This window comes from Spinacia oleracea, chromosome 4, assembly GCF_020520425.1.
Source record: "Spinacia oleracea cultivar Varoflay chromosome 4, BTI_SOV_V1, whole genome shotgun sequence".
Taxonomy (NCBI): domain Eukaryota; kingdom Viridiplantae; phylum Streptophyta; class Magnoliopsida; order Caryophyllales; family Amaranthaceae; genus Spinacia; species Spinacia oleracea.
The window spans coordinates 9,708,860-9,721,104 of NC_079490.1; the positions used below are offsets into that span (position 1 = coordinate 9,708,860).

General features: G+C 34.9%; 1 protein-coding gene across 1 annotated transcript; it reads left to right on the forward strand.

The window, feature by feature from the left end:
• Window positions 1-410: 410 nt before the first annotated feature.
• On the forward strand, window positions 411-3,719 carry LOC130459446 (probable nucleoredoxin 1). Its single transcript, XM_056826821.1, has 2 exons — window positions 411-696; window positions 801-3,719. Exon 2 carries the CDS (start codon window positions 820-822, stop codon window positions 2,659-2,661), a length of 1,842 nt encoding a protein of 613 aa, XP_056682799.1. The 5' UTR covers window positions 411-696; window positions 801-819; the 3' UTR covers window positions 2,662-3,719.
• The last annotated feature ends 8,526 nt before the right edge of the window (window positions 3,720-12,245 follow it).

The window sequence follows — 12,245 nt, forward strand, 5'->3', positions numbered from 1 at the left end:
CTCCAATCAATTGTTGCTTTCAGATACCTTACCACATGAAGAGTTGCATTCTAGTGTGGCAACCTAGGACAACTCATGAACTGACTCAGTTGCTGAACTGAGTAAGATATATCAGGTCTGCTCAAGTTCAAATAAAGAAATCTTCCAACCAATCTTCTACATGATTATGCATTCTCCGTGATTTCTTGATCAGTAGATAATTTCACATGTTGAGGAAAAGGATTCGTGCTTTCTTTGCAATCTTCCAGCCCTGCATCCCTCCGCTTTTTTGTGAAAAGGCACCAAGACATGGCCGACCCGGCCCGGCACGAAAGCCCATGGGCCTAGGCCATGCTTTTAACTTTTTCAGCTCGGCCCGACACAAAGTTGAAGGAGCCTTTCTCCGGGCCTACCCGTCTAGGCCATGGTTCGTGGGCTCAGCCTGGTATGGCCTACGACCATCTTTTATCCAAACCCAACTGAAAAATTAACCCGATATGATCACGGCCCGAGACCCATGGTGACCCGACACAGACCCGACCTAATGACTTGTTTGTGACAGCTCTAGTCCCGTATAACTTCTTCACTGGATACCCTGTTTTCGCAATACTCAATTTGGGCCGATCTCTTCCCCTCTCTCCTAGGGTTCCTAAAAAGTAAAAATTGTCAATTCGCCTTTGAATATCGCTTCCGTAATTTTGCTGTCAATCATCTTAGGTTTGTTACTAATCGTACTTTTGTTATTTGATCGAAATTTATGGGATCAAGTTTTCGGTTTTAATTTTGAAAGCTAACTTATTGTTGAATATTATTGTGATTAGGTTTAATTTTGCGGGTAAGATGAGAACATTGTCAGATTCTCCGACAGTTAGGAAGAAAACAGGAGATATTAATTATGAACATGATTCTTGTGTGCATGATTTTTGGCCACTGAAGAAGCCCTTTGAGAATTTGTGCCGCAGCCAAGGGAGAGGTACTGAGTGCTATAACAGATTCTTAAATTTTACTCGTGAAAGTGAGAAACCAGAATATGATGATGATATAAAGAAGATGATTTCTGAGTCGCCTGTTATTAAGATTGGCGACCCCTTTGATATTATATCGTTGTTGTCCTTTAAGGGTCAGAGTAATTACCTTATTCGGAACAATGATGATAATCGAGTCGAATTGAACAAGGATACCTTTCAAGGGAAATATGTTATGGTTTGCTGTTTTCATGCCCCTATCCATTGTCTAGATGAAGAGGCAACCACTTTCCAGTCTATTGCAGATGTCTGTTATGAAATGTTTGATTATTTTGATGATGATGATTTTGAGATTGTGTTGGTTTTGAAGATGAACACTAAGTATAATCATCAATGGGTGTTTTCCAACTTCTTGTCGGCTTTTCCACCCTCTTGCCTTGTAGTACCCTTTGATGACCCCAATCGTCGTGACTATATATGCTGTTATCTTGACATTAGACTTCCTTGTAAATGTTTCATTGTGGATCGTACGAGCATTGCTGTGTTCCATAGTTTTCCTGACTTTGCAACGGATCAAGGAGCTGACGCCTTTCCCTTCAATAGTAATTATTCTGCTAAAGAGTTGGAATTTATGAGTATGCCTAAGACAACCCAGCTTCAGGAAGTTATGCTGAGCATTGCATCTAATAATGTTGTACATAGGATTAATCAAGAAGGTGTCCATGAGGAGGTGTCTTTCTCGAGACTCAACGAGAAGAAGGTTGTCGGGTTGTATTTATTCAATGAAGGAAGTTGCTGTATCACTAAAGAAAGTTCCATTCACACCCTTCGCAAGGCCTATAAAAAATGCAGGAAAAATCAGCTTGAATTCGAGATTGTAGTGGTTTACATACCCTTTTGTCACTGTCTTTCCCCAGAGGTTTTCCAGGAGAAAGTAGATAATTTTATGGAGAAAAACAAGATATCTTGGTGGCGGATGCCCTACAACAACTCCAAATGCCTCAAACTTTGGAAAATTTGCGGATATGATCCTAATAAGCTTCTTATTGTGGGACCCCGTAATGAATACGTGGGTGTTCATGGACAAGAGATCTTGACCAAATACGGATCTGATGGATATCCGTTCACTAGAGAGGGTCTTATCAGTAATCATGTTAAGTTGTTGAGGGAACTCACTTTGGGGTCATTGCTCACTTCTGAGTTATATGACTATGTTCTTAAAGGTGGTGATACTCCGATCAGTGTGGCTTCACTCCAACCCAGGAACACACTTCTATATTTTGATTTTAGTTCTAAAGACACTTGGCCTTTTGAACATCTACAGAAATGGTATGATAAGATTAAAACTAAGTATCCTGGTTATGAAGTGATTTATGTTAGACGAAACAATAAGGAGGATTTTGATATCGAGGCTATTGATCCAGCACTGTCTGATATTCCTTGGTTGGTACGCCCCTTCCAAAGTAAACATTCAAGATCTGTGGTGAAAAAATTGTTCCCACCACGGGTTTTCCCATTTGATACCCTCGTTGAATTTGGAATCGATGGCCATGTTTGTTCAGTTGATACTCAAAATCTATATGAAGATGAAAGACGTGATGGTATTCCATTGGAGTGTAATTTACGTAGGGACGTCATTAATCGACTTCGGGGTTCCCTCTGGTGTATGGAGGAGTGTATGGAGGATATGGTGAGATACTTGTGGTGTCCTACTTAGTTCAAGGGCTTATACCTGCATGTCTTCATTAATAGCTTGAGGTATGCTCTTTTAGTTTCTTTCTTTAAACAAGTTATTTTGCACAAATTTCATGGGTTGTTCCCTGTCCTTTTTCTGCTTACAAACGAAGGCACAAAACTGCCCTTCTCCTTTTCCTATGTGAGTCTTTTGGTTTCTTGATTGGGTGTGTGCCAGTCTTCTGTTTGCTTTTTGTAGAGATTGGTGTGCTTAGTTTGGTTTGACTGATTTTGGTGTTCCATTGGCATTTGTGTTTTCTTTGTCATGTGAGTGTCAAGAAAAGCTTGTAAGGATTTGTTTGCAATATTGATGGTCTTTTGTTCCTTTTACAGAGTTGTAATAACTTTCAAAAGGAATATCAGCTTATTGATTATATTATGTTGGATTGCAGTTGTTTTCATTTAGGCTCCGTTTAGTAGGATGTAACTCACATATTTTTTTGTTAAGATTATTGTTCTTCTATGTATCGTTAGCGGTGTACTTGCACTACAAGAAAACGGATATTTCTGACTGCTTTTACTGCCCGCTATGACATTAGATGGTAAAAGTAATTTTACCTTCCGCGTTGGAAGTCGTCGTTAAAAAATAAAATCACCGACCGTATTAAAGCAGTCGGTAAATTTAACGTCCGTTTGATAAACTAAAACAACCACTTAACAGTCGTTAAAAACCCGACCAAATCTTATTCAGTTAAAAAAAATTACCGACCGACAACCGCGCTGTTGTATTTGCCGACCCATCCGGTGGTCGGTAATTCTTTTAGAAAAAAACCTCCACCTCCTCTTCCTTATGGAAATTCGACTACAATACAGAAAAAAAAAAGAAAAAAAAAAAAGAATAGGAGAACGAAGAAAGCCTGCCGCACCGCCTTCATTGAAATCCGACGCCACCTGCACGAACTTCCGACGCCGCCTCATCCAAAGGTACACATTGTTCTTCCTTTATTCTTCTTTAATTTATCCAAATCCTAACCCTTCATTTTTTTTATAAAATCAGAAAATAGGAGCTTGACGCCGCCTCCACCACTGCCGACAGCCTCCTATACCAACGTAGTTTATTCATTGGAGTTCTCTGGCTTTGTGAATATTTCTGCCTTTTAGGGTTAACTAATCTCTTCTAATGTTGTTGATTTAATGTGTTATTATATTTTTGGAATTTGTGTAATCATATAACCCCATCTTATGTACAATATTTTCTTAGGTAACCTATGTTTTTGATTTTGTAGGCGACTGTTGTTGATCTACAGGAGGCACTTCACAAGAAAAGTAAGTGTTTTATTTACTAATGCACTACCAGTATTTGCTACTTAATTCATGATTGTAAGTCTGATTAGCGATTTTGGAATTAATTGGTAATTTGAGAGGGTGAGACCTAATTAAAGCACGAGTAATTAAGAGTATATAGTAAGAGTTGTGGAAATGGAATGCTAGATGTGAGTTCGAAGGGAGTTTTTAATCATGTTAAAATACTTATTACTTCAATTCCCAAAATTTGTGTTGTTTGTCAAATTTTTGAAACCCGTCCATTCTAGTTGGGTGGTTGTGTTACTGCAACGAGTATCAGTTGCAATTTTCGGTTCTTTATCTCTTGAATCTTCTAATAACGTTTAGCTCTTTTATTATATTAGTCCAGAACTCTACCAGGCTGGATTATTTATTGATGTACATGGTTTGTTCATTGTATCTGTGAATTCTGGTTATTTAGTTCCCTCAACCTAATCAGTTGATCAATTTTTTTTGGAGAGATGGAAGAATGCGGTCTGATTATGAAGCTTTTGGTGATTTATTGATTCATGATACAACTTATCGTACTAATAAATACGATATGATGTGTGGGCCTTTTGTTGGAATGAATCTTCACACTCAAAATATCATGTTTGGAGTGGGTTTTATATTGAATGAGAAGGCAGGTACTTTTGACTGGCTTTTTAATTCTTTTTTGACTTCAATGGGAGGGAAGCAACCTGTGACTATCATGACTGATCAATCTTCTGCCATTGACAAGGCTATAAGGTAATGTTCTTTTAGGTTGTTTGTATGTTCGTTCATCAAACATTTTTGTTCTTTTGTATTTTTGTACTATTTTTTATGTTCTTTTTCTTTTGTCTTTCTGTTTAGTTTATATTTTTTATCTATTTTTTTGGTTTATGTTTTTTTAAGGAAGTGTTTCCAAAATCGAGGCATCGGTTGTGTACATGGCACATTGGGGAAAATGTTGTTGTAAACATCAAAGGAGCTGACGCCTACCTTGGCCAAAATGTGTAATTACTATTGATGTACATGGTTGTTCAGTGTATCTGTGAATTCTTGTTATTTAGTTCCCTCAACCTAATCCTTGTGTGAAAGGGACACTGTAAGTTTCATATTTTCTTTATTGTCATACTAATGCTCAAAAGTTACAAGGAAGTGGGAAATAGAACTTTTAGATGTGTTCAAATTAAACCATACAATTTGCTTTGAGTTTGTGTAGATTTTTGCAGCCAAAATACAATTTAGATTAAAAGAAGGCTAAATCATCCAGTACCTTTTATGAGCCATTTTGTTGTAGTAATTCATATGTCTAGTATTTGATTCCCTATTACGGTACTACCCTGATAGAGTGATAGTGTTCTCTTGTATGCTTTGTATTAGACCTTAATACCTCTTCGCTTCCTTTCTATGAAGTAGAAGATGGTCGTTCCGTTGCCGGTTTTGGGTCAATTGGAAACAACCTCTCTGCAATTGTAGGGGTATTGTAGGGGTAAGGTTGCGTACGTCCGATCCCTCCCTACCCCGCCCGCGTCTTGCGGGAGCCTCTTTGAGGCAATGGGGTAATGATAATGAATGAATATTAGGCCTTAATAATTCAATTTTGTTCTAGAGAATTTTATTCACAGCTGATAGTTTTTATTTATTTTATTGAGCTTATGCTTATAATTTCTTGGAGGTATGTTGTATGTTGGTTTAATCCTCAAGGCACTTTTATAGTTCTATGTGTAAGTTCTGAATTATATATGAGTTGAAGAAATTTGAATTATTATTTATGATGCAGTTTCTTAGTTTGTGCTCTGAAAATTGCAGGAAGGCTTTTAGGAGTCATGGACGATAGAGGAAAGTATATATATATATATATATATATAGAGGAAGGCTCTCGTGAGAACACTTCCTTACGGTGAGAACACTTTCTATAATGACATTTTCGTAATTTTTATAAACAAAAAAAACAATGTAATTGTTTTTCACGTTTTTTTTCATTATTTCTAATTCTGATTTTCTGGCACTCTTTCTCTCTCTTCTATTCCTCTCTCTCTCCTATTCGAACACCACCACCAATCGCCGCCACCGCTAGCCGCCGCCGCTACTTACCTCTCATCGTTGCTTCTGCTCTCTTCTCGCCGCCGAATGCGCTCTCCTCTCGCCGAATGAGGTTAAAAATTTAGAACAAATTTAGAACATACGTCATATATATATATCTCAATTGACAAAATGAAAGTTGTTGCTGATTATATTAAGCGTGAAGGCAGGGCAATTGCTGATTACATAGTCCCTTTTCAAATTTGTCTCATTTAAACTAGACCTCTAAGAGACTAGAGGTGATTAAAAAATCGGGCTAATTGTAATTTAATACGGTGTAATTCGTAAAATCATGTCCAAATTAACCCGTAAAGTCAAGACGAGTTTACTAATTATTAGGTTAGAGCGAATATTTTAGGTCTAGGATCGAGCTTTAGAATACAAGTATTTTTTGGGGTTGTCTATATTAGCATATACTTTCGTGTACAATTGATGATCAACTCTAATTTATAAATATGCTCACTTTGAGCCTAAGGTTAGGAGGAGACTTTCCCATATCAAGTCTCCGCATTGGATTGGGCTCGAATCATGGATGATGGATGCCCAAACTGCTCAAGTAGAGGACTTGAATGTAGTAGGGCAGCCAAGTATATCAATTCCGCTTGCATGGACCCGGTCCACCATTAAGGTTACCATGGACCAGGGTAATTAGGTAATTTGCAGCGCTGAACCGTTTGAAATCACGTGTTCCAAAATAACAGAATGCGCGAAACCCTAAAATTGAAATCTCTCTCCTCCAGCAGCAGCTTCTCTCTCCTACAGCAGCTTCGCAATTTTTTGGCTGCCCTCGGGTACAGCCAAGCTGGCTGTACCCCTAATCAAACGACGTCGTGTGATGCGGGTACAGCCAGCGCTGGCTGTACCCCCCCGAAAACGACGTCGTTCAGCGTATTTTTATCCCCTTCCTGAGTTTCCTAAGTTAGACAACTCTTTAATTTTTTGTTTCTTCTTCTTCAAGTTGCGATATATCTTGTTCTTAGGGTTTATTTCGATTTTTTCTCTCCTATTTTCTCTCTCCTCTGTTTCCATGGATCTCGCAGTTATGGAAAATTTTGAAGCTCTTTTCGAATCTAATTCTGGAATTTTAAGTACATTGATGTCAGAACGTAAGTTTATATTTTTATTATTTTCATTTATTTGTTTTGATTTCAATGTTTTTGGTTTTGATTGTTTTCGATTTTATATTTTGATTTTGGATAAAATGTGTTTAGAATTTTGTTATTTTTCGTGTTTTCGCTGGATATTTCGATTTTGATTTGTTTCTTTGTTTTTGTTTTCTGCAGATTTTCTTATTTTTTTACAATTGTACGTTATTTTTTGTTCGATTTTTATTCATAATTTTATTTATTATCAATGTATATAATGTTAATGAATTTTTAGCTCAGATCTTATGAACATTATATATTTTGATAAAATACATATTATGTTATGAATTTTTGAATTGTTCTGTCCCAAAAGAAAATATTGTTCATTGTTTACTTATAACATACTTAACAAATATATGAATATTCAGTTCAAGGAAATTGAACATTGTCTACAACAATAATGAACATTTTATTGAATGACTTTGAATGTTACGTATATTAGTAATGAACATTGCATTAAAATATATTGAATATTTTTTATTTAGATAATGAACATTGTATTGTATTATATTGAACTTTCTATTAAGAGTTATTGATCATTACCTATGTTACAATGAACATTTAATCAAGTATTTTATCATTATTTATAATTTATAATGAACATTTTATTTAATGATTTTGAATATTACCTATGTTCGTAATTACCATTTTATTTAAGTACATTGAACAATACCTAATTAAGCAATGGACATTCTATTTTTAACATTACTATTTTAATATTGAATATTTTATTTAAGGATATTGAACATTTCAATTTTCCATTGTTAGTTATTATTGAAATTGATCATTCACTATTTTAACATTGAACAATCACTAGTTTAACATTGAACATTTCTTCCTTTCGCAGTGAATAAGGAAGTAAGTGTTTTTGTTGAAGGGTCAGAATCTATGTTAATGATGAAGGAAGTTAAAAATGAAGACGAAGCTTATGATTTGTATAATGAATATGCTTTTAGTAAAGGTTTTGGTATTAGGGTTGGGAAAGGTCGGAAGCGTCAAAACAGTGAATTTTATACTATGAAACGGTTCTTGTGTAGCTGCGAAGGGGTTAAAGATGAAAAAAGGAAGAGAACAAGGTCTTATGCTAGATTGGATACGCGTACTGGGTGTACTGCTTTTGTTCAGTTTTCTATTGGTAAAGATGGTGTATGGACGGTTGTGAATCATAATATGATTCATAATCATGCTATGGTTCCTCTAAATAAGAGGCATTTGATAAGATCACAAAGGAAGGTTGTAAGGAGGCTCTTTACTTTATGTCTACTTTAAAAGCTAGTGGTGTTAAAGTGTCTGATACCTTGAGGGTTTTGAGGAAAGAAGTAGGCGGATCACCTATGGTCGGTTTTACAGCTAGTGATGCTTATAATGCTTTATCACGTGCAAAAGCTAATAAACTTGAAGGTCATGACTGTCATCAGTTAATCAAGTATTTTGCTCAGAGAAATTCTAGTGAAGAAGGTTTTTATTATGACTTTGAGCTTAGTGAAGAAGATGGACTTTTAAGTTTCTTTTGGCGTGATGGTCGGATGAAGAGAGATTATGATTATTTTGGGGATTTATTGGTTTTTGATACTACTTATAGGACCAATAAATATGATATGATTTGTGCTCCTTTTGTTGGTATGAACCATCATTCTAATAATGTTATGTTTGGAATGGGTTTTGTTATCAATGAAAAAACCGAATCTTTTAATTGGCTTTTTCAAACTTTCCTTACATCCATGGGTGGAAATCCCCCAATAACCATTATGACAGACCAAGCTCCATCCATTGCTGCTGGGATAAGGAATGTTTTTCCAGATGCTAGACATAGATTATGTACGTGGCATATTGGGGAGAATTCAAAGAAGCATATTGGGCAGTATAGAGCTTTAGATGGTTTTTCTGACATATTCAATTATCTTCTGAAGTATTGTGAAACTGCTGCTGAGTTTGAATATCATTGGCCAAGGTAATTAATTTGGATTACTTATTTACTTTTAATTAATAAATAATATGTACTTGTAACCTTATGAACATCTACTTACAAACAAATGAACATTTAGGAATTTCATGTTATTACTAAGTTATATGCTTTCTGACTTTGATCAAATAGGTATATTCCGATGAACAAATTTGATTTTTATATTGAACATTTTGTTTTTCAGAATGTTGACTCACTATAAATGCGTTGAAAATCCATGGTTGAAGAATTTATATACAATTAGAGAGATGTGGTGTCCTGCTTATTCTAAGAATTATTGGTCTGGTGGTGTGTTATCATCACAGCAATGTGAAACTACCAACAAGTCAGTTTCCCATCGACTTGATAAGACACAAGGGTTATGTGATTTTTATCATGTTTTTTTGGATGTTATTTCTGATTGGAGGAGCAAAGAGAATGGTCATGACTACAGAAATTGGAAAGGTAGACCAGAAGTTGCAGCTGCAAATTGCGGAATTCTTCTTCATGCGAGAAAGATTTACACTATAGAAGCATATGTTTTGTTTGAAGAACAATTTCTTAAAGGGATGGCATGTTCTCAAGAAGAAATACGTGGAAACACAGCTATAGAGAAAAGTTATTATGTGTGGAGGCCTAAAAAAGACTTGATTAAACATGAAGTTCGGTTTAACCAAGAGACTTTTGCAGTGGATTGTACTTGTCAGTACTTTACTGAAACGGGTTTTTTATGTTCTCATGCGCTTCGTGTTTATCATGTGCATTGTGTCCCAGAGATTCTCAATCTTTATATATTGAAGAGGTGGACAAAAGCGGCTATGTGCAGTCATTTGGTTGAAGATGATGGTGAAAAGTCTAATATAGTTGCGGCTTCTGTTTGGAGGGCACAGACCCTTAGGAATTTTGTTAAGCTTGTTATGTCTAGTCAAGATTCTCTTCAAGCTAGGGCTGAGGTTGATTCTGCCTTTGGTCTTTTAAAAGAAAAAGTGGAGAGTATTAGGGGTACTATTGATTTTTCTGATCCTAAAGAGGGTGAAGATATCTTTGTGCCGTTAGTAAAAAACCCACAGAATTTAAGGAAAAAAGGTGAGAGGAATGACAGATTGAAGGGTACAGTTGAGAAAATCTACAATAAAGCTAAAGGGAATTGGAGGAGGAGGAAAGCAAAATTTACAGATGCAACAAGGTTTAAGGCTCAATCTGCAGTCATGGTAAATATTTATTAATATTGAACATATATGATTTATAAACTGATCATTTGCTTATAACTAATTGAACATTTTTGTTTTTTTTTTTGCTTGGTTTTTGCAGGAGTTGGATGAAGTTGGTGCTCCTGTGATTTTTTCTAATTCTCTTAATGACTCATCTGATCTAGTTGTACTAGATCCATCATTATTTCAGGTTTTTTTTCTTGCGAAGTTTGATCATTTAGTTATAAATATAGTAACATTTACTTGATAAATGATCACTATATTATTTTAGGTTGATGCTTCTTTTCCGAAGCCACCTCCAAAATATTTTAGAAGAGGTGCTGCTGTTGATAAAAATGTAGAATCATCGGACAAGGTAGATATTAATATTTAATTCTTTAAAGTGAATATTTAAATTTCTGTTTTTGAATGTCTTTACATTTTGTGTCAATTTTAGGAAAACAATTCAACAAATGAAACATCAAATGATTCATATGTTCATGGAAGTACTAAAACCGATGCATGTACAAAAGTTAAAGCACCATTGGCTACTAAAGCACCATCGGCTACTAAAGCACCATCGGCTACTAAAGCAACATCGGCTACTAAAGCACCATCGGTTAATAAAGCACCATCGGCTACTAAAGCACCATCGGTTAATAAAGCACCATTGGCTACTAAAGGAACATCAGCCACTAAAGCAAAAAAGGATCAGCAGAGATTTGAGTATAATATCAAGAGTGCATTTGACTTGGGACTTTCACCAACACCGATGCTTACTAAAGTTTCATCTGTTACTAAAGCTCCATCTTGTACTGAAGCTAAAGTTCAAGGACCTATTCATGCTTCAGAAATTATTCAAGTAGTACCTACAGTTCACGGATCTATTCAGGCTGAAAAAATTACTCAAGTTGGATCTAAGGTTCAAGGACCTCAAGTTTCATTGGTTACTAAACCTCCGTTGGGTACTAAAGGATCTCATCAATCTGCTAATGATCAAGCTTATTTGAAATATAAGTATGATGCTTTCTTAGCTCTTTTTGATGAATCAATGGCTGCTGAAGAAGCCATTAAAAGTCAATGATTTAGTAACTGTTGATTATTGAGTTGAACATTTAGTTTTAATAGAATGAACATTGAGTTCAAACATTTTGAACATATAGTTTTAAAAGAATGAACATTGAGTTCAAGTAGTACGTGCTCTTTTTCTGTTTGATCATTTAGTTTTAATAGAATGAACATTGAGGTCAAACATTTTGAACATCACCTTTTTTCATAATATTTTATGTTTGAATTTTTTTTTTTTTTTTTTAAGGCATCCTTCTGAAGTTTATGAACATTTTAGTCAAATATATTCAACATTATCTACTTTTGTTCACTTGATTTTGAACAATACGTATTTGTCAATGTATTTTCTTTAAAGGTTTTGAACAATACGTATTTCAAAGTGAATATTCTATATGAAAATTTTGAGCATTAAGTATTTTAATAATGAACATTTTATTGAAATACAATAAATATCAGTAATTTAATAATTGAACGTTGTATGAATCATATTGATTATTACCTATTTTTACAATGAACATTGTTTAACGATAATAATCATTATATGTAACTTTCATAAATCAAGCAGTTAAAAAACATTTATTTTGTATGCATTATTGATTTGGAGTATTTGTTTGTGCATTGGATTTTCTACAGCAAAGGAAACTGAATATTAAACATAAAGGAAATGAACACCAAGTTATATGTTTTTGAACAAACCACCAAAATACCAAAATATTGTCTTTACATTGTACTAAAAATCTATCTATTGTTTGTTAACCTTGAAATACTATCTGCTTAATTTTTCATTAACTCCTCCATGCTTCATTTATGTTTGACTCATGCATTTCATTTTGCTTTGAAAGCATTAGGAGACCACAGAAAGTGACACGAAGCTTCCTTATTTGATTTG

What these genes read in the sequence shown, in the direction of transcription:
- LOC130459446 (XM_056826821.1), top strand. Translation starts at nt 820, where the DNA reads ATGAGAACATTGTCAGATTCTCCGACAGTTAGGAAGAAAACAGGAGAT.